Source organism: Falco cherrug, chromosome 5 (genome assembly GCF_023634085.1).
Source record: "Falco cherrug isolate bFalChe1 chromosome 5, bFalChe1.pri, whole genome shotgun sequence".
Taxonomy (NCBI): domain Eukaryota; kingdom Metazoa; phylum Chordata; class Aves; order Falconiformes; family Falconidae; genus Falco; species Falco cherrug.
The window spans coordinates 13,748,217-13,767,035 of NC_073701.1; the positions used below are offsets into that span (position 1 = coordinate 13,748,217).

Genomic DNA, 18,819 nt, shown 5'->3' on the forward strand with positions numbered 1-18,819 from the left:
CACTCTGAAATGAAGTTGAAATGTAACATTTATGTAATTTCGCAGTTACCTTTTTGATGAAGATAAATTCCTATAAAATTCTTCAATTTTGTTTAGTCAGTATTTTCCAAAAGCAACATTTCCAGTGGGAAATTTTTAATACTCAGAAGAAAGGCTTGTCAGTGTTCACGATGGAGAGGAAGGTAATGGGGAAGTTAGTTTGTATCCTGCTACTAACCTGTTTATATATTGTGACCTGTTACTGTGGAACTCCACTCAAGCCCGAGGTGCTGCAGCATGATCTGGATAATCACCTTTACCTTACAGAGGCAGTCAACAACAGAATTTGATGGGAAAATGAAATTACCCACGTGATACAATACCAGCTGGGACAAGCTAAAGAAGGGAGAGGGTTTGTGGAGAGGCATCCTTGCAGGTGCCAAGAAGCAGCAGTGCTCTTGGTGCCCTGGTTTGCCAGCTGAGGAGCAGGAAAGCCTGCTGGGCAGCATGGCAGGTGCTTTGCCAGACTGGTTGTGTAGCTGTCTCAGGGTCCATCACAACATGCTGAGCAAGGCCTGTTTTGCTAATGCAGCTACACTGGTCTCTTTGCTCCTGCTGACTTGTCCAGAGTCAGTTGAAGCATCCCAGCATGGGCCTGGCTGGTACTTGGCAGATGTGATCTGAGGCATCACTGAACGTGTACCCCTGCTGTCTTATTTTTTCAAAATATTACCACTAAAATGTAGCTTCTAAAGATGTTGAAAAGTGAGCGGAAAAATGAAAAATAAATGTACTAAAGTGAAAACATATGGCAGGTGCAAGTTATATGCAAACTTCATAATGAATTCTGAAAATATACTTGAAGAATGAGAATATTTCTAGTCTGGATGGCACATACTAAGGATTACTCTTATGGGCTCTGTGATATTTGCCAGATCTAAAAGCACAGTCATGCTGGTGAACTTTCATTAATCACTTAATACCCTGAGTGTAACAATGGGCAAGACGGTTGGTAGCGTCGTCATTCTCTAAATTGTGCCTAACACTTTCAAATGAAGGATGGATGAACTGGCTGCAGTAACTAAAACACCGAGCCTGAATCTATGTAAGGCCGTTCAAAGCAGACATGAGTTTCAGCAATTTGTGGACAATCAATTATCACTGTTTTTGGCTTTTAAATATGTCTTGCTTCCCACATCTCATCAGCTGATGGCTCTGTGTAGGACTGGAACCAAAAGTGCCAAAATTCCGTTTCTTTGCTGTTTCTGGCACAAATCAGATCAGGATTTACTGCAAGATTTCCAGACTCTCTTGACAGATCAGAGAGGCTGGGATAAGTTGGCATAATTATAGGAATCCAAACTCCTACCACTCCCCTTTGCCCAGCGCCTTGCCTGCCGCATGGCAGCACATGGCAAAAGCAATTAATGGCCTCAATTTGGTTGTAACCTGTCTTTCTGCTTTTTTTTTTTTTTTTTTTTTTTTTTTTTTTCTTCAGAGCTTTGTCTTCTGTGGTGGCTTTAGGAGCTAATATCATCTGCAATAAAATCCCAGGCCTGGCCCCTCGGCAGCGAGCAATCTGCCAGAGCCGCCCTGATGCCATCATTGTGATCGGGGAAGGGGCACAAATGGGAATCAATGAGTGCCAGTACCAGTTTCGGTACGGAAGGTGGAACTGCTCTGCGTTGGGAGAGAAAACAGTCTTTGGACAAGAGCTTCGAGTAGGTAAGGGTATCTCTAATACAGTGCTGAAGTGATGCATTGGGGCTGGTGTTCTTTTAGCTTTCTCATTCTCATCCTGCAAAGGTTTATGACCCTCTGGTATTTGCCTACTGGGGCTCAACAGTGATGCTCCAAGAACAACTGTGGTCTGTGTGTTTCCACTCATTGAAAAGTAACTGGCAAGAGACATGAAATCTCTAGTGATCTGTAGATGAAGTCATTCATATCTGTGCAACTTCATACCCAGCAATGACCCAGATGCCTGCACCCTGTGCATCATCACACCCTGTGAAAAAATATTTCCAACTGTTGTCCTGTTAGAGGTTGCCATAATAACTGTGGTGAATGTTACGGCCAGTCAAAAGGGAAGTAAAATCAGCTCTAAAAAATCCCTCTGCAGACTTCCCAACAGCTTAGGTAATGGGACAGTCCCAATTAACTGATGGAAGTACAGTGCATACAACGCTGGCCTTCTGATATAAAGCAGCGGTACACATCCTTTTTAGTGTTGCTATCATACTGCAAAGAAAATACTGCAAGTGATTTGAGGCAGGAAACCTATTCAAAGAAAATAATACAGGACCTTGGCCTGACAAGCTGTTAGCTGGCAGAGGTTAAATTGATCACTTTCCATTTACCCTATGTTTGACATTATTTCATAGGGGAGATTATGCAATTTTTTTCCAGCACTGAGATCATAATTTTCGTCATTGCCTAGCTGAGTATCCTAAGCCTATCCCTGACCTTTCCTCTCTCCCCAAAGGGCTGCCCACTTACCACCCCCCATACTGTCTGCTGCTCAGTGTTGGGATAACATTGTTTAGTATGTGGCTCTCACAGGGTGCTCAGAGTGATAACATCTGTCTTCTCAGTGGGGTTGTATCCTGTTCTTCTAGTGCTTGATTCTTCCTTGGGTAACACCTCTTTTTTGAATTCAATGGTTTGGGTAAGTCTTGTGCCTCCAACACAACTGAACATGGTCATACATAAGATCTCGTTAAAGTTGTGTGAAAAAAAGGCATAACATTTCACCCCACCTGCAAAGAAGAAATTACTTCCATGGTGCTTTGGTTGTTACTGGAGATCAAGGCTTTCATTTTTTTTCCCCAGCAACCTTGTGAAGTGAATGCCAAAAGCTGAGGTACGCTTAAGTCAATGGTGGAACTGAATATTTTTTCAAAGGACATGCAAGTCTGAGAGTCTGGCTGAGGTTTGGGCATTTTTAAAGGGCACAGTGGCCCAGCTATAAAGTGTTGTAATTGAATAAATCCATTGGCATCAGGGGAACTGAGCTCAGCTACACCCACAGAGAATCTGTCATATTCTGTGAGCGTTACTCCACACCAAATCACAGAAGTGGAGAGGTCTAAAACTAATAATAAAAAGACCCAGTAAGCCAAATCAATGGCAAAAGAAGTCTGACCTTTCGAACTTCCAAAAAAAGCTTGGTAGAATTTTGTTTTGATGCTGAAAACCTGGTGGTGAGACATTTGCTCATCAGTGTCTCTTCCCACATTTGTCCTATTGGCTAATTCTTTTTAGGTAATACTTCTTGCCTAGCTTTGTGTCTAAAAGAGTGTAAGTGGAAGGCATTAAATATTCTCAAGACACCATATACAGGCAATAACCTGACATTTGACTTTTACCTTCAACTTTAAATGAACTAGAAAAACATCTAGCCACATGTCTTGACTATTAGACACACAGGTCTGGTCCTCCTTGGTCAGGCTTATGCTTATTTATCTTAAGTTGATGTCCAAAATTATGTTGCTGCCAGAAAATACAGAACTGCCAAACATACCACTGATGTACTTCTTCATGCAGTATTGTGTTGATCTGCCAAAGCTTGCAGGCATGCTCTGACCCTTAGTCAAGCCCTCTTAACATCTGTCCTTGAAGAGGCACGCTCTGGAAGGTTGTACCAAAATTAGTGTCATCACTAAGCTTCCCGGTGAAAAGGTTTTCACCAGTTCTGCTCTCCTCTTTAAGGCGAGAATCTTGTGGCACATCATCAGCTCCATCCTTGTACTCATGAGTAATAATCCTTTTCACCAGAGAGACTCCTTTCATCCTCAGAAACCTTGCAAGTGAGCACAGCCAAAATGCCTAAAGAGGACTACAAGTCATGCCTCTGCTTTCATTCTGAACGTTTTTATACAAAATAAAAGCTACAGGGAACAAAAATTGTTTGGCATCAAGATAGACCAGCTATTAGGTTAGTCAGACTGCAAAGTCTGAAAAACCCAAGGTTTTCTTGAGCCACTGGTCAAGCCATATTTGCCAAAATGTTTCCCAGATTCCTGACCTCTTCACCGAACCTGGGTGGTTTCTTGCAACTCTGAAATGACTGATGTGGAATTTGGTGGGTTCTTTTATGGCTTAACCCAAACACAGACAAAACTTGGCAGTTGCAGCTGAGTTCTGCTTTGACATTTGTTGGGTGTGAAACCACACAAACTGTAACGGATGGAGAAGGTTTACATGACCCTGCCAGCTAAGCCAGATGAGTTCCATGCAGGTCTATAAAGGATCCCATGATCCACATGTCTTTATTTGTTTTATTAGTGGAGTAGCACCCAGAGATGATGTGGTCAGTATCTAGGAAAAGGAGAGGGTTTAGTAAGTGGTGTTATTACACTAGTAATATGTAGGGGGGGAAATGTAAAAAAAGTAAAAAAGGACGAAGCTTAAAGAAACCCTACTTAAAAGTACAAAATACTTGTAAGCATAAATATTCTTATGTGTAACAAAACACGTCTGTATCTGACACACATGGCAACACCGAACCAGACATTTGGTTCTGCCTGAAGAGACTGAAGAAAGAATTAAGACTAAAAAAGATAGGCATGTTTTTCACTTCACCCCAAAGGAAAGCTCATCTAGCTTCTTCCCAGAACTGCTTAGGGAGATGAACAATCAAGGCAAGTTATTCAGGTAACAGCGTGGAGAGGGTGAGTAAGCTGTGATAGCATGAAATTAGTTGCTTTTTCTCTGTATGGGAAAGAAAGGACCCACTCTTTAGCCTCTGGGCCAAGACTCTACCACTAACACTGACAGGTGCAGATTTATGTTTATGGTAATTCGTACCCTGATGCAACACTCCCCATCAAAACTCATAACAAATCCCCAGACTCACCCAACATGGGGTTTCTCCAACATCTGTGCACCTGTTGACAACAACATCTCTTGGGTGCCATTATGTTCCAACTATGCATGTCTTCCAGCCACAACCAAGCAGCAGCCAGAAGGCATGGCACAGGAGCAAATGTCCACTCATGTGGCTTCTGGGGATCCTACTGTGCCAAGGGAATCCCCAGTAAGTTAGCTAAGGTGGATTGGTGCTGAGCCGTTTTTTCAAAGAGTTTCTTCAGTGAATGAGGGCTGTACCACCTATATAATACGTGGGAGTCTGTATTAAAAACAACTGAAATAGCTTAGAGGACAGTGTAACAACTGTAGAAATTATGTTAGGCATGGGGCGTTCATGTTGGTGTGAAAGATTTATAGCAGCCAGAGATAAAAAGTGATGGAGAGTTCCAAATTAATAGCATGAACAAAGGATGTAGCATGGGATGAATTAGCCAAGCATTGTGCATAGCTTTTTTTGGTATATTTATATCTGGGAACTTTTCCATAGTCATGCCATCCCCAAAGAAAAATCACTACTGCACTCACTTCACTCATCCTGTCTCTGCACATACTTATATTTGTCAGCTTCCTGCACTCATCCCTGGTTTTCATGCCACCTTCTCACATAAAGTCATCTTTTGCACTCTCCACTCATTCCTCTTGTTGCAAGCTTCATCAACATATTGCCTCTTCAAAGATTACCTCTTTAACAGATGGATCCAAAAATTAATTGGTTAATGATATTGTTATTGATAACCATTGTTTAAAGAGAATTGACCTAACTTTCTGAGGGCAAGGACAGTGATCTGGAAAAGTAAAGCCTGTGGTCCTATCAGGTTATTGATGCAAAAGAGCCCCAGCATGAGGGACTGGTCTCTTGTCCTCTAAATGATGGTTGGAACATTCTGTTATGTAGGTACCTTTAAAAGTTACAGATCACTAATAATGTTCAGAAGCAAATAACTCCACACAACAAAGTAAATAGTGCAGCCTCTGAGTATGGAGTCAGAATCAATAATGAAAGTGAAATCCACTGTTGTTCTTTGACAGTGGATGATTCTGGCTAATTATTTGTGCATTGACCATTTCTGCTGGAGTTCTCCAAATTGAAGTGCTTATAAACAGACTGCTCTTGCAAGTGTTAAATTCAGGGCAAAAATAAGGTGTTTTGAAAAATATAGCTGTCCAGATATCAAAAGCAATCTGTAGATGTCTCCTTTCTCAGACTCATGATGTGGAAAATGATCATGATTTAGTATTCATTTGGTTGTGTTGTTGTTACAATGATTTGGCAAATCATTGATCTGGGCCACTGACAGGGAAGAATCAATGAATAGGCAAAAAACAAGGGAGTTCTGAAGTTTTTAAAAAATCTCTGACCTTTTGTATTGTTCTGTGGTTTTCTGGCATGTTGAAAGGATGCATCTGAAGTGAGGTTAAAACCCTGCTTGCCATGGGATGTTTAGGAGAAAAACATCATCTTAAGAAGCTCACTGTTACCACGCATTTGCTGAGCTTCTGGTCCACTCTCCAGGCAGAAAGGGGGAGGGATGGGAGAGAAAACTACAGTTCTAAAGACAAATCTGTGCATGGATTTTGTTAACTCACAGGTGAAGAAGACTTTACAAGTTATTTTGAGAAACACAATCAGAAAATAAAGTTGAATGTCAGAGTTATATACAAGCATGCACTCATACACATGCACACAAAAACTTCTAAGAAGACAGCATAATTCCAAACAGAAGAAAGACTAAGAAAGGGAGGGAACATCTTCTGAAGGAAAGATCCTCATTAAAAAAATGATTCTTTCTATGTTTGTACTGGAAACAGGTAACTAAGTCCACATTGGATCCCAGTGTTTTAGCTGCAGTCCTGAAAGAATATGGGAATTGGGCATGAAAGATATGTAAGTGATGGTGTCATGGAGAAATGGTTGGCATCTTATCATACATGCTGAGGGGGTGTCAGTCAGTAAATTATTTTTGGTTCAGGCCATATATAGGCTTAATTAAATTTGGATTCAGACTCGCATATGAATTCAGTCATTTTTATTCTGGGCTATGATGGTGGTTTAACCGAGATGCCAAATGTTCATAAAAACTTCCTACCAAAAATGGGAGGAGTAGAGAGACTCATTATTCTCCAAAAATGGAAATTTGTGTCCAAGCAGATACATTAATCTAGCACAGTAGTGTCTAGTATGGTATGAGTTGGCCAACTTGGAAAGCTTGACTTTCAGTATGAGCAGAAAACTTCCAATACATGAAGATAGGCGACATTCTTAGGAATGCTTTACAACCATACTTGTGCTGTAGTGCTATCAAAAAATCAGTAAAGGGAACCATAAATGAATCCAGATAGTTTGCCTAAAGTAAGTACATTTCTCTCACTTTTTGCCTTTCTTTCCTCCTGTCATTTCTTTCTCTATTACTTTATGTTCTCATTTTCCAGTTTTTTAATCGATTTATGTTGTTAGTTATATATTTATTAATGCTTAGTAATATTCATATATCAGGTTGACTGTATGTTTGTTATTCTAACATCTGTGTATTTATTATGGGAAAATCTATCTTTACAGACTTGCGTTATATCCAATAAAAACAATATGGGGGAAAGAAAGGAACAGTACAGCTGGAAACAATTTGGAGGGGGAAAATGAGTTGGAATTAGATTATTTTAAATATGATACAGAGCAGGGTACACACTTCACTGGTGGAAAGGCAGTAATTATCTTTGTCATAGCAGTAGGTGCTATGATTGGTTTAGGCATTTGTCAGTTATTGTGAACCTCAATTGCACGGTGGCTTTTGGACCTAATGTGGAAAAATTTCTGGGTTTTTGTTTTGTCATATAACATGGTCCCAGACAACAATAAGGATCCAAGCAACTGATCAGAAAGAAACTTGTTTCTAGTAATTTGAACTGGATATTTGTGTTGGTGCTAGGCTATAGTAAAAAACATTGCAGTGTGAGAAGTGACTTCTCAGGGGATGGCATCAGCTTTCATCTCCTAGTGCAGCAGCATGCCTGGGATGCCAGGAAAGAGGTGCATAGGATGTATTCAATCAGCTGAAATCTGTTCTAGGAATGTATGCAACTTACAGAAGTCCACATAGGACCAATAGAAACTGCATCTTTCTTATTCACATGGCTACTTCGGAGTGTCTGCTGATGTCCATTCCACAAAATGTTGTACAGAGCCATTGCATTTGCAAGTGTGATTTAGTTAAACTAGTAGATGATATAAATACCATGGCAAATTTAATGAGCTGTAGCTTATCTAAGGATAGCTTTTAACAGAAGCACAGTGGTGTATAATAAGATGTATAAATCCTGGTTATTTAGAGAGAACGTTTGCTCATTACTAGGCTGAATTAAAAAAACCCAAGAAGACACACATAGTGAACCACAACCCATACCGGCTGGCTAACTTACAGGCAGGCAGGCAGAGGCAGCTGGTAAAGAGAAAAAAGACTCCAGAATTTCAGGATGGCCTCAGCGTGCTCATTTTGCAGGAAAGATTTATCACACTGCAAACATTCATTGCAAAGCCGTCTCTTAAAATGTCTCAAACAGCGCATTTCTTTTCACAACTGACATGTTGTTGCTGGAAGGAGAAATAAAAATATCCTTAAGCTTAAGGATATCCTGTATATTTGTTCTAGCTTATTAGATATATATTATTGCAGAAAGATTTAAGTTATGTCAGTGACTATCTCACAACTTGCCTTACAAAGGTAGTAAGGCCATGTTGGAGCAAAGCTGGGCTATTCCACCTAAAGACCTGTGCACCTAGTTACCCTACAGGCAGTAAGGTAAGCTATAAGGCATGTAAGATGCCTTACAAGGACAGTTTTTTTCAGTGCAATTAATCTTGATGGAAAGCAAAACAGTGGAAAAAAAGCTGTGAAAAAAATCTAGCAGTTACAAACTAAAGTAAGAGGTCTATTTTACTTTGCATTATCATCTTTGGAGGAAATGAAGTTGATTCAGTTCATACTTTCTGACTGTAGAAGGGTGGATAAGCTTTTTGCTATCACAAGCAGCAAAGCAAGACAGTAACCCAAACCAGAATAAGAAAATAAACCTCCCAGCTGGTGGTAGCTGAGGTTGGGAAGGATTGGTAAAAAAGTTATGAAACAGCTACTGTGCTAAGAATTTATATTATTTTAACTGGGGAGACAGCCTATTATGAGAGTGGTAGGTTCAGACTTCATTTTAGTAGGTTTCTGTCACTTGGAGGTTTTTAGAAAACTAAATATATCTTTCTATTCTAAGGAAGTACTATTGTATTAAAGAAACATCCTATTTTGAGAGGACGGAGGATTCCCAGTTAGTGAATCAATTTGAAAATTTGTGGGTGATAATTTTTCTGTGCTTTAAAAATTTTAGATGCCAGAACCTCATAATGATCCAGTGAAACTTTAGTAATGTTTTCAAAACACAATGTAAATCATAGCTGAAAAGATAAACATGAATGGACAGTACCATTTGTAAATTATGACTTGACAGTAATAAATTTTTTTTGACTTTACTAGAAAAAAATGCCATTTTTCTGCATTAATTTTATTATCTCTATCTCTTTTTCTTCGTCTCCCTACAAAAGAAATGTCTAGCATATATAATCTGTAGCATATGATACTTTCCAGCCATGAATAGATTTATATTTCCCAAATAGATCTATATTTCCCAATTTGTATTGTCTATTCCCTAGTCCTTTTGTAAGGTACTACCGTCTAGTTCAAATGTAGCTCAATCGTGTTTTCTTTTCACTCAAGGGTCACAAGTTTGAAGTACAAGTTATCTTCAAGTAAAATGTTATTGTTGCCATTTAAATATTTACCTCTTTGGCAGCAGGCTTGCTTTAGAAGGCAGACATCCTTATTCTAAACATAGCACTAATATGTTAACACAATTACTTCATGAACTCTGTGTGGCTTGCAGCTGGATGAGAAATGGTAGATGTTGACCTCAATGAAATCTGGAATTTCCATCCTGAGGGAAGTGCTAACTTTTTAAACTTCTGTTTCATTTCACTTATAAAAATAACGATTTTCTTGGAATTGAGGTTTTTCTGCAGATGTTTTCAAACTAAGATACACTGATATACCTGACTGTGAATAACTAACTCCATTTTGGTTTGTAGTTTAAATTAGTTAAGTGCATTAATGTAAATTGATGAAGGGAACTGTCACTGCAGAGACTCAAGTCTCTGTATCTCATGAGCTCTGCTCTCACATGCTTCTGTATGTATTCTAAGCTATAGGGTTCCACAGCATACGGCATAGCTTGGTAACAGACATCACATAGCATGACACATTGCCTTCTTGCGACCTTAAACCTCAGGTCTCCCAGAAAACAGTGGACTGATGTGGGGATGCAGTGTAAGGCTTTGTTTCAATGGTTCAAAACCAAATGTACCTGGTTTTTATTAAATGGAATAGCTCCATTTAAGTGTCAGTATGGAAAAGAAACATTTTTTGGGGGAAGGGAGTGAGGTAGGTTTTTTTATATTCTGTGATCATCCTAGGAGTAGTCAGCATGGATTCAGCAAGGGGGAATCATGCCTGCTCAACCCAACAGCCTTCTGTGATGGATGACTGGCTGGGTAGATGAAGGGAGGTAGGTAGATGTTGTCTACTTTGACCTCGTGTCTCCCATAACTTCCTCATAGGTAAGCTCAGGAAATACGGGTTAGATGAGTGGACAGTGAGGTGGATTGAGAACTGGCTGAACAGCAGAGCTCAGAGGGTTGGGATCGATGGCATGGAGTCGAGCTGGAGGCCTAAAGTGTTCCCAGGGGTCAGTATGGGGCCCAGTCTTGTTCAACTTATTCATCAATGACCTGAATGAAGGGACAGAGCGTACCCTCAGCAAGTTTGCTGACGACACCAAACTGGGAGGAGTGGCTGGTACACCAGAAGGCTGGGCTGCCATTCAGCCAGACCTGGACAGGCCTGAGAGTTGGATGGAGAGGAACCTAATGAAGTTCAACAAAGGCAAGTGTAGGGTCCTGCACCTCGAGAGGAACAACCCCATGCACCAGTACAGGCTGGGGCCTGACCTGCTGGAAAACAGTTCTGCAGAGAAGGACCTGGGAGTCCTGGTGGGCAGCAAGTTGCCCACGAGCCAGCAGTGTGCCCATGTGGCCAAGAAGGCCAATGGGATCCTGGGGTGCATTAGGAGAAGGGTGGCCGGCAGGTGGAGGGATTCTGCCCTGGTGAGGCCCCATCTGGAGTGCTTTGTCTAGTTTTGGGCTCCCTGGTTCAAGGGAGACAGGGAATGACTGGAGAGGGTCCGGTGGAGGGCCATGAAGATGATGAGGGTACTGGAGCATCTCCTGTATGAGGAAAGTCTGGGAGAGCTGGGCATGTTTATCCTGGAGAAGATGGAGAGGAGAATTTTACTAATGTCTAGAAATACATTAAGATTGAGTGTCAAGAGTGTGGTCCCAGGTTCTTTTCGGTAGTGGCCAGTGACAGGACAAGGGGCAAGGGGAACAAACTGCAACACAGGAGGTTCCAACTGAATATGAGGAAAAACTTCCTTACTTCGAGGGTGACAGACCAGTGGAACAGGCTGCCCAGAGAGGCTGTGGAGTCTCCTGTGGAGGCACTCAAAACCCTCTGGGATGACTCTGTGCAGCTTGCTCTGGGTGAACCTGCTCTAGCAGGGGGTTGGACTAGATGGTCTCTAAAGGTGCCTTCCAACCCTGATTCTGTAATATTATTCTGTAATAAATATGTACTTAGCTGTAGTGGAAAAAGGTACTGTTATGTATATTGTGGCCTTACAGGCAGTCTGTAATGACCTGCAACTCTATGTCCTGCTCAACATTGTCCATAACAAAAATCCTCCTTTTCTCTTGTTTTTAACCTTGTGCTTAGCTACTCAGGATGAAATTTTCCATGTTACTTTTCTAGTCTGTCTTGGGATGAGTGAGTCAGACGTCCTGCGGAAAAGGTAGTTTGCAAATTCTAGGCTATTATTTAATTGAATACTGTACCAAAATTTGGACACAACAGGGCTAACTGTGCAGCAACATTAAGTCTGACATTTTCTTACTTCCAAGTGCCTCACTTGGAATGCTAATGTTCTTTAATGTAATTTTTTTTCATGTCACTTTGTAATAAAATTGCTGGCTACAAATGATCCATAGCATGTTGACTCAATTAGTCACTTCCAGTGTCCCAGTCCTATTGGTCAGTGACTTACAATGTCATGTACTCTTAAAACAGAAAGGCAAATAACATTTAAAGTTAAATAGAGTGGTGCTGGGCTTAATCCAAAATGACAGGGGCCAGAATCTGGTCCTATTGCTGTCAGTAGAAATTTTACTACTGCTTTCACCAGACCCAGGGTTTTACAGCCACTAAAAAGGCTCTTGGCTTTTGGGTATGGGCAGAAGTTCCAAGTGGAGGTGAATTTCATAGCAAGGACTCAGCTAAAACCTAATTAAATGGAAGTTAAATGGAAATCAACTATACAATATTTGATTTTTTAAGTACAGAGCAATTTTGTGAACAGGCAGGTGCTGCCAAAACTTGCCACTGCAAGGGAAGCTCTTTACCTAAGATGACAGGTAGCATGGCATGGCAGCTAACCTGCCAGTATGTGATCCTGTAATAACTTGGGGTTCTAATGACTTTGGAGATTCCTTGAGCTTTACTACTGTGGTTAACTATGTTGTCAAAATCTCTTCCCTAGAATTACAGATGATAGGCTTGGTCATCTAGTACAACCTCTACATCAAGCAGGACAGGCTAAACATAACATTAGACTTCTGAGTTACATTTGTAGCAAGCATCCCTCCCTTTCCTCTGTTCTTTGGGTTATGTTCTGTTTGGTAAACCATCTGTTTCTAAATTGAAAAACTTGAAATGCACAGAGAGGCATTTACAAACATTACAAAACACACAGCATTCGTTGATCTATAAATTTTGATTTGCAAACAAATGTTTTAGCATTCAGGCTTAGATCACCAATCCATGCACTTTGCTGTCTTGCCTTCAGTCACGAACAATTTCCTTTTGTTATGAAGTGGCTGGTGTATTCAAGAATATTACATCTGACAAATACTTTATTTTCTAATTGACAGAATTTCCTTCTTGAGTATCATGCATGTCTTTTTAGCATTGGATTAAATTACCCATGACTGTAGTTTATTTCTTACTGACATATTGCATATCCATAACTGTTACTGATATAAGAGTCAGATTAAAATGAAAGAAATAAAGCAAGGAAGTAAAAGGACTGTATTATCTATCATTTGGAAGCTTGAAAAAATGAATGTAGCATGGTAGTGCTGAGGTAACTGTTCTCTCAGGATTCGAACTGGCCAACAACTTTAGTTGTGCTCTGTTAACCCAGTACATGCCTAACTTTAAACTCTCCGTTGTAAGTCCTGTTAAAGAGGTTTGAAAGTGTTTCACTTTAAATGCATGCCTGAGTGGCTTACAGAATACAGTAGTCATAGTGAAAGCCAACATGCAAGATCAAGCTGATGACGGGTCCTTCAGCTAGTAAAAACTGTCACACCTATCCAGTTTTGATCAGATTTGGGTTTAGGATTGAAGTGGCTCTAGGAGACACCTTTTAGCTGCAAGTGTAATCTGTTGCTGTCTATAATACTCTCTCCACTGCAGAGGTTCAATCTCTGGTTAAGTGTCAGTGCGAAAAGTGGACTTGCATTGCTGAGGAGTCTTTAAGTAGTCTGCTCATGCCAGAAAGCTATACTCAAGAAGAGGACATTTCTATCTCTAGATAGAAGCTCAACAGACATGAACTGAATTGCTGTAGACTGGAAAGTTCTATTCAAGTTGCTCAAACAAAAAAAGTTTACTCATGGATCATGATTTATTTTTACCTGTTCACTCATTTCTTCATGACAACATGGAAACTTGTTCTCTGTCTGATTCAGCCTCCATCCATCTGGTTCAGAAGAGGTCTCCATGCAAAGTCCCGTTGGACATGATCAGTGCAACCTTGCACCTTCTGAGGGGAATGGCATGAAGAGGTAGCTATGGTTTCTGTCTGTGTTGCTGAACTAAAGGCTTCAGACAACAAAAGCAGAGAAATGAGGAGTCCTTTCCTCACTTCTTTCCTTTGGCCCAGTTTCATACCACATTGCTCCAGGCATTTGCACAAGATGTCTAAGATAGAAACCTATCAGCCTGTATTCCTTGTATGGTCAAAGAAGAGAGAGAAGCACTTCCAGAGGGTGATTTGGATCTTAATTTGACTGCATGACTGTCCCTGTTGACTATCCTGGGAGCTTAGACTACCTAATTATGTATCAAGCTTGTTAATATCTATGAAATTTTTCTGCCTCTCCATGTACGTTTCTCAGGGGAGCATGTGGTCCTCTCATAAAGTCATACCCACTTGCCCCACACAGCAGACATAGGAACTTGATCTTCATTTGAAGTCCTAGTTATTCTTTGGTACTCATTCACCAGGAATACCTGCAAAAGTTGACTTAGCTGATGACTTTCAGACAGATAGTGGCAAGGAAATAAAATAAAGTATGCTGCAACCACAGGCAGAACTCCACCACTGCTATTTGGAAATTTAAGAACAAGTGGGAGTCCAAAATTACCACCAGATGGTGCACCTATTTAGCAAGTGACAGAGACATGTTCCACAAGAAAGGGCAGCCACAGCCTCTAGCAACCCATCAAGTTGCTTCCCCTGCTGTTTATTCTCAGCTGTGATATAAATCAAATGTGTTTGAAGCATAGACTTGCTGGTCATACTATTCTGTTACATTTAATATGGAGTATGTTTTCAATCTCTGTGATGGAAGCCTTTTAACTGCCTGGCCAGGGACATGAGGATGTGGGAAAGAGCGGAGCAGTTCTACAAACGCATTGAAAGAGAGAAGGAAAGAAAAAGAGATGAGCCAGGAGCAAGAAAAATTGGTAATGGTGAACGGCAATGAGCAGACTCCAAAATTAGAAGTCCGCAGAGCATCTGTGCATTGCTGTTCATTAAGCTGGGTTAGTTCTGGCTGTTAACGGTAGGTAGCTGGGAGAAGGTTGAGGTCAGTGCATTTCTGAAGGATAGTCCTGATGTCTAAGTCAGTATTTTGGAAAACTACCAATGCTGGTATCCCAGGTGAAAACACATGGGGTATTTTATTAACTGCATAGCAAAGGTGGTGAACTTTCCTAAAATATGAAGTGGCTTTTGTTCTCAAACTTCTTCTCATTCCTAAGCACTTGTGGCACTCCATACTCAGAGAAAGATTAGTGCAAGTTGATAAACATATATTTTCTGCTGCGTTTCTCACAATGTCACAAGAACATGCGATTCTTTCAACTAGATTTGCTGTAAATCATGTGTAGGACACAAGTAGGTCGCTCTTTCCATTCTACTCTACTTCTTGCCTTAAAGAAAATTCTAAAGTAATGTCCAGGTTCCTGCAATCTTTTTTCATGAACAATTGATGCAGAAGAAAATACTGTGAGTCTTTCCTTCCTTTGCAAAGGTGGGTCCTTTACTGCTTTCTATTGTTTTGGTATGTTTTAAAGGATGCCATAAATAGAATTTAATATATTGCTAGAGAATGATTGATTAGAAAGGTTGCTTTTTTAATTATGACTTGGTCAAGCATCTGAACTGAAAATTTCCTCTGAGCAAAAAGTGAAAATATTTGAATATTCTTTGACCTGAGAAGTATTCATTCAGGATGGATAAAATAACTTTTCATTCTCTTTGTCCAAGCTGAGAGGAAGGTGTCACCTCAAGATGCTCAATACAATTTCCCTTCCTTTCACATTTTTCACATACCCTGCGGCTCCTAGTTCAGTGTGAGAATTATCATTTTATGGTTAAAGCACGGACCAGGAAGGCAATGGAGACTTGGACCCTGTTCCCAGCTGTGCCATACACCTGTGATCTTGGGCAGGTCACTTCATACCTCACTGTCTGGAGACTAAAGGTATCTAATTTCAGCCGGGAATGGAAAGGCTTAAATAACGTGGACTAACCTTCACTTAAACATTTGTGAAATACTCTGGGCTCCTCAAACAGAAATGGTTGCTGTTGAAGTCTTCTTATCCAAACAGGAAGCAAAGGACAGAAATGTCATGGAGGGATTTGGTCTTCTAGAAAGAAAGTCCAGGCCTGGAAAAAAGACCATGCTGAAAAACCTCAGTAGAACAGGCCTGGTAAGTTTATTACCTTAGTTTGCATAAGAAGGTAGTTTGGAAACTTCAGGCAGTTGTCCACAAAGAGCCTAAACTCAAATTTCAAGAAGAGAAAATACTTACATGTTCAGTACTTACATGTAACATAAAAAAGAGAGAACAAAGCCCACAGGCAGAGAGACTACTGGTTACTTACCGTACGCTCACTGTATATCTGCTGTGATTCTCCAAGTAAATCTTCCTGACACCCTCTTTTTCTAGCTACCGGTGCACAGTGACATCCTGACACCAGCGATAGGGCTTGAGTGCTTTTTGCCTCCTTCTCTTTCTTTTTCTCCTTGCTGTCTCCCGTTTTCTTTTACTTCAGCAGTTCAATAATGTGAAACCAAGTTCCCTTGCTTTTTGTTTGCTTTGCCTTCGTCCATTGATCAACCATGTTGCTTTATTACAGACACTGTAGTATTAACTACAGTATAAACAGAAGCCCATAGCAGGAGAGTTAACTGGGATTTCCCTGCCCTCTTACACAACCAACATTTCTTCAGCACTGCTTTCTTGTTTGTTTTCAGGGATTAGTGGCAATATTCCACATACTGCTGACATAATGAGGCATAAGCTTCGCTCAAAGAAGGCAAGACACTGATTTTTAAAAGACCTTGGACTATTGTGCTCCTAGGGATGGGCACGGAAAGTTTGAAAGGTGGCAGACTACCCTCAAATCTTAGTGGCAGTAAGATTGCTGATGGGTTTTTGCACAGCACAAAGTATTTCTGTGAATACTGTGTCCTGCTCAAAGTTAAGTTCAAAGTGTCTGCATGGAATATCTCCTACAGCAGCATGTGCGTGCTGTCAGTTCGTTGATAGCCAGAGGAACATGACATCATGTGATAGACAAAAACACTACTTGGTACCATATAGCCTAATCCAAGACTTTTCACGTGAAACATTTGTTTTGTTTTGGTTTTAAGACATTTGCCTTTCTAACTGGTCTGTTTTAATTAGAGCTCAACCTGAACCACAAACGATAGATTTGAACTTTCCCAGAGTTCAGTGGTGTTCAGATCTGGCTTTTGGTTTGGCCCATCACAAAGATGGGGTCAGCTTCAAAGTTCAGATGTGGGAACAGGCTGCTGCAAAGCGGGGGGCTAAAAAGATTATTTAATGAGACCCATATCTTGTTTTAGTGGTGGATTTGCAGTAGGGACATTTGCTAGCATTTTTTAAAAAGTACTTTTATGTAATCAGCATCTCAAAGACTGGTATTAATACCAATCTATCTGGTTCAATACTCTTGTATTTATACTGCAGAAAGGGACTTGTCCCTCCTTGCCTGGTCACAAAGCCTGGTCTGAAGCTGGAGTACCTACAAAACCTACTGATTTTGCTTCTGATCTTTGTTTAAAACTCATCCTTCGGTTCTAGCCTATTGCATTTAAAAACAATGGAAGAAGCTCCTTGTGGGCTAGAAAATTGATCTTTTTATCCTTATAACGTTTATTTTTTTCAGCTGAAGGGACAGCTAACTCACAGGGCCGGCATCTACTCATTTGTCAAGTTCTTGCAGGTATGGATCAGCATTTTAGGGTGAGCTTGCTCAGCACCTGGCAAAACACAAGCTTAACACAAGACAAATAACAAATAACAGGCACTAGTCTACTGGGTAAGATAACATGACTGGTAGGGTTATCTGGACAGGTTCAGATTAAACATTGATTCAGTATCTTTCATGAGTCCTGAGAAGATTCATATAATTCTTCCTTGTTTATGTGAATCTTGTCGCTTTCCAACTCCTGTCAGGACCAGAAACTCCAGAGCTGAAAAAAAAAAAAAAAAGACTTTGCTCTTGTGATGCTTCCAGACTCATTTTGCAAACCAGAGAGGTTTGGACCAGAATCTAAACTTTGTGTATTTATCCAAAACCGTCTGAGCTCTTTACTCTTAAATCTCTTTCATATGTGTGATTTGTGCCATGTCTTGTTCACTGGGGTTACAAACTTGACTACCAGGCGAAACCCTTTAAACACCAAGAAGCGTAGACATCGTTACTTGAACCTAGGTCTCCTCCCAGAAAGATTGTCAGGGAAGTCAAATGTATCAGAAATGTGAATGCAGCCACACAAGCAGTGTAAGAGCATTTGGAAAATATTTAAGCAAATTTGAAAGCAGCTTTAAACCCAGCCTTTTCACCAGATCTTTCTAATTTGCTTTCCACAAAACCTGAGCTCTGACAGGGGATGCCAGTGACTTAAAGGGTTACTGCCCAGTTGTTTGTCCTATGCCTAGAAGATGTGATCTCTGCAGCAGAATTAGCAGAGCAGAACACAGGCTCATACTGATGACCTGCAAACCCAGCCTCTCTGCTGCAACCACCAGGGAGGGGCTGGTTTGGGCTGGACTATAAGCTAAAGCCAACGAGGCACAGTTCTTCTGCTACCATGGGAGATATCAAGGGAGTGGTAACATCCTAAACTACCAGATCAAGACTCACTGCGTCTCAACTGTGAAACCCTACCTTGCCAAGAATGCACCAGAGAAACACGTTAAAGCCCCCACACCTAAAGGATGAGTGGTGAGTCACCAGCCATAGTGCTCACGTTATAGATTTACTTGCAAAATTTGACATCTTGAATTGGTCCTCTAAGTTGTCCTGCCAGGCATCAGAAACCATGCCAGGAATTTATGTAAGAAACAGATTTGTAGGACAACCTCAATGAACAATATGCAGAATTATCCTCCAGGAGACAATCTAACAGCAATTCCTAGAAAATGCAACGAGAACCTCTCTGCTACACTCCTGTGCAGAATTTTACAGAAAAAAGGCAACATTCTGGTACACTAT

At 40.7% G+C, this 18,819-nt stretch overlaps 1 protein-coding gene across 1 annotated transcript in view; it reads left to right on the forward strand.

Annotated features, from left to right (window-relative positions):
- The window catches only part of WNT7B (Wnt family member 7B), a 99,699-nt gene that overhangs the window by 52,938 nt on the left and 27,942 nt on the right, over nt 1-18,819 (forward strand). Inside the window, exon 2 of the mRNA XM_005439257.3 lies at nt 1,478-1,704. Coding sequence (XP_005439314.1) covers nt 1,478-1,704 — 227 coding nt within the window. The remainder of the gene's footprint in view (nt 1-1,477; nt 1,705-18,819) is intronic.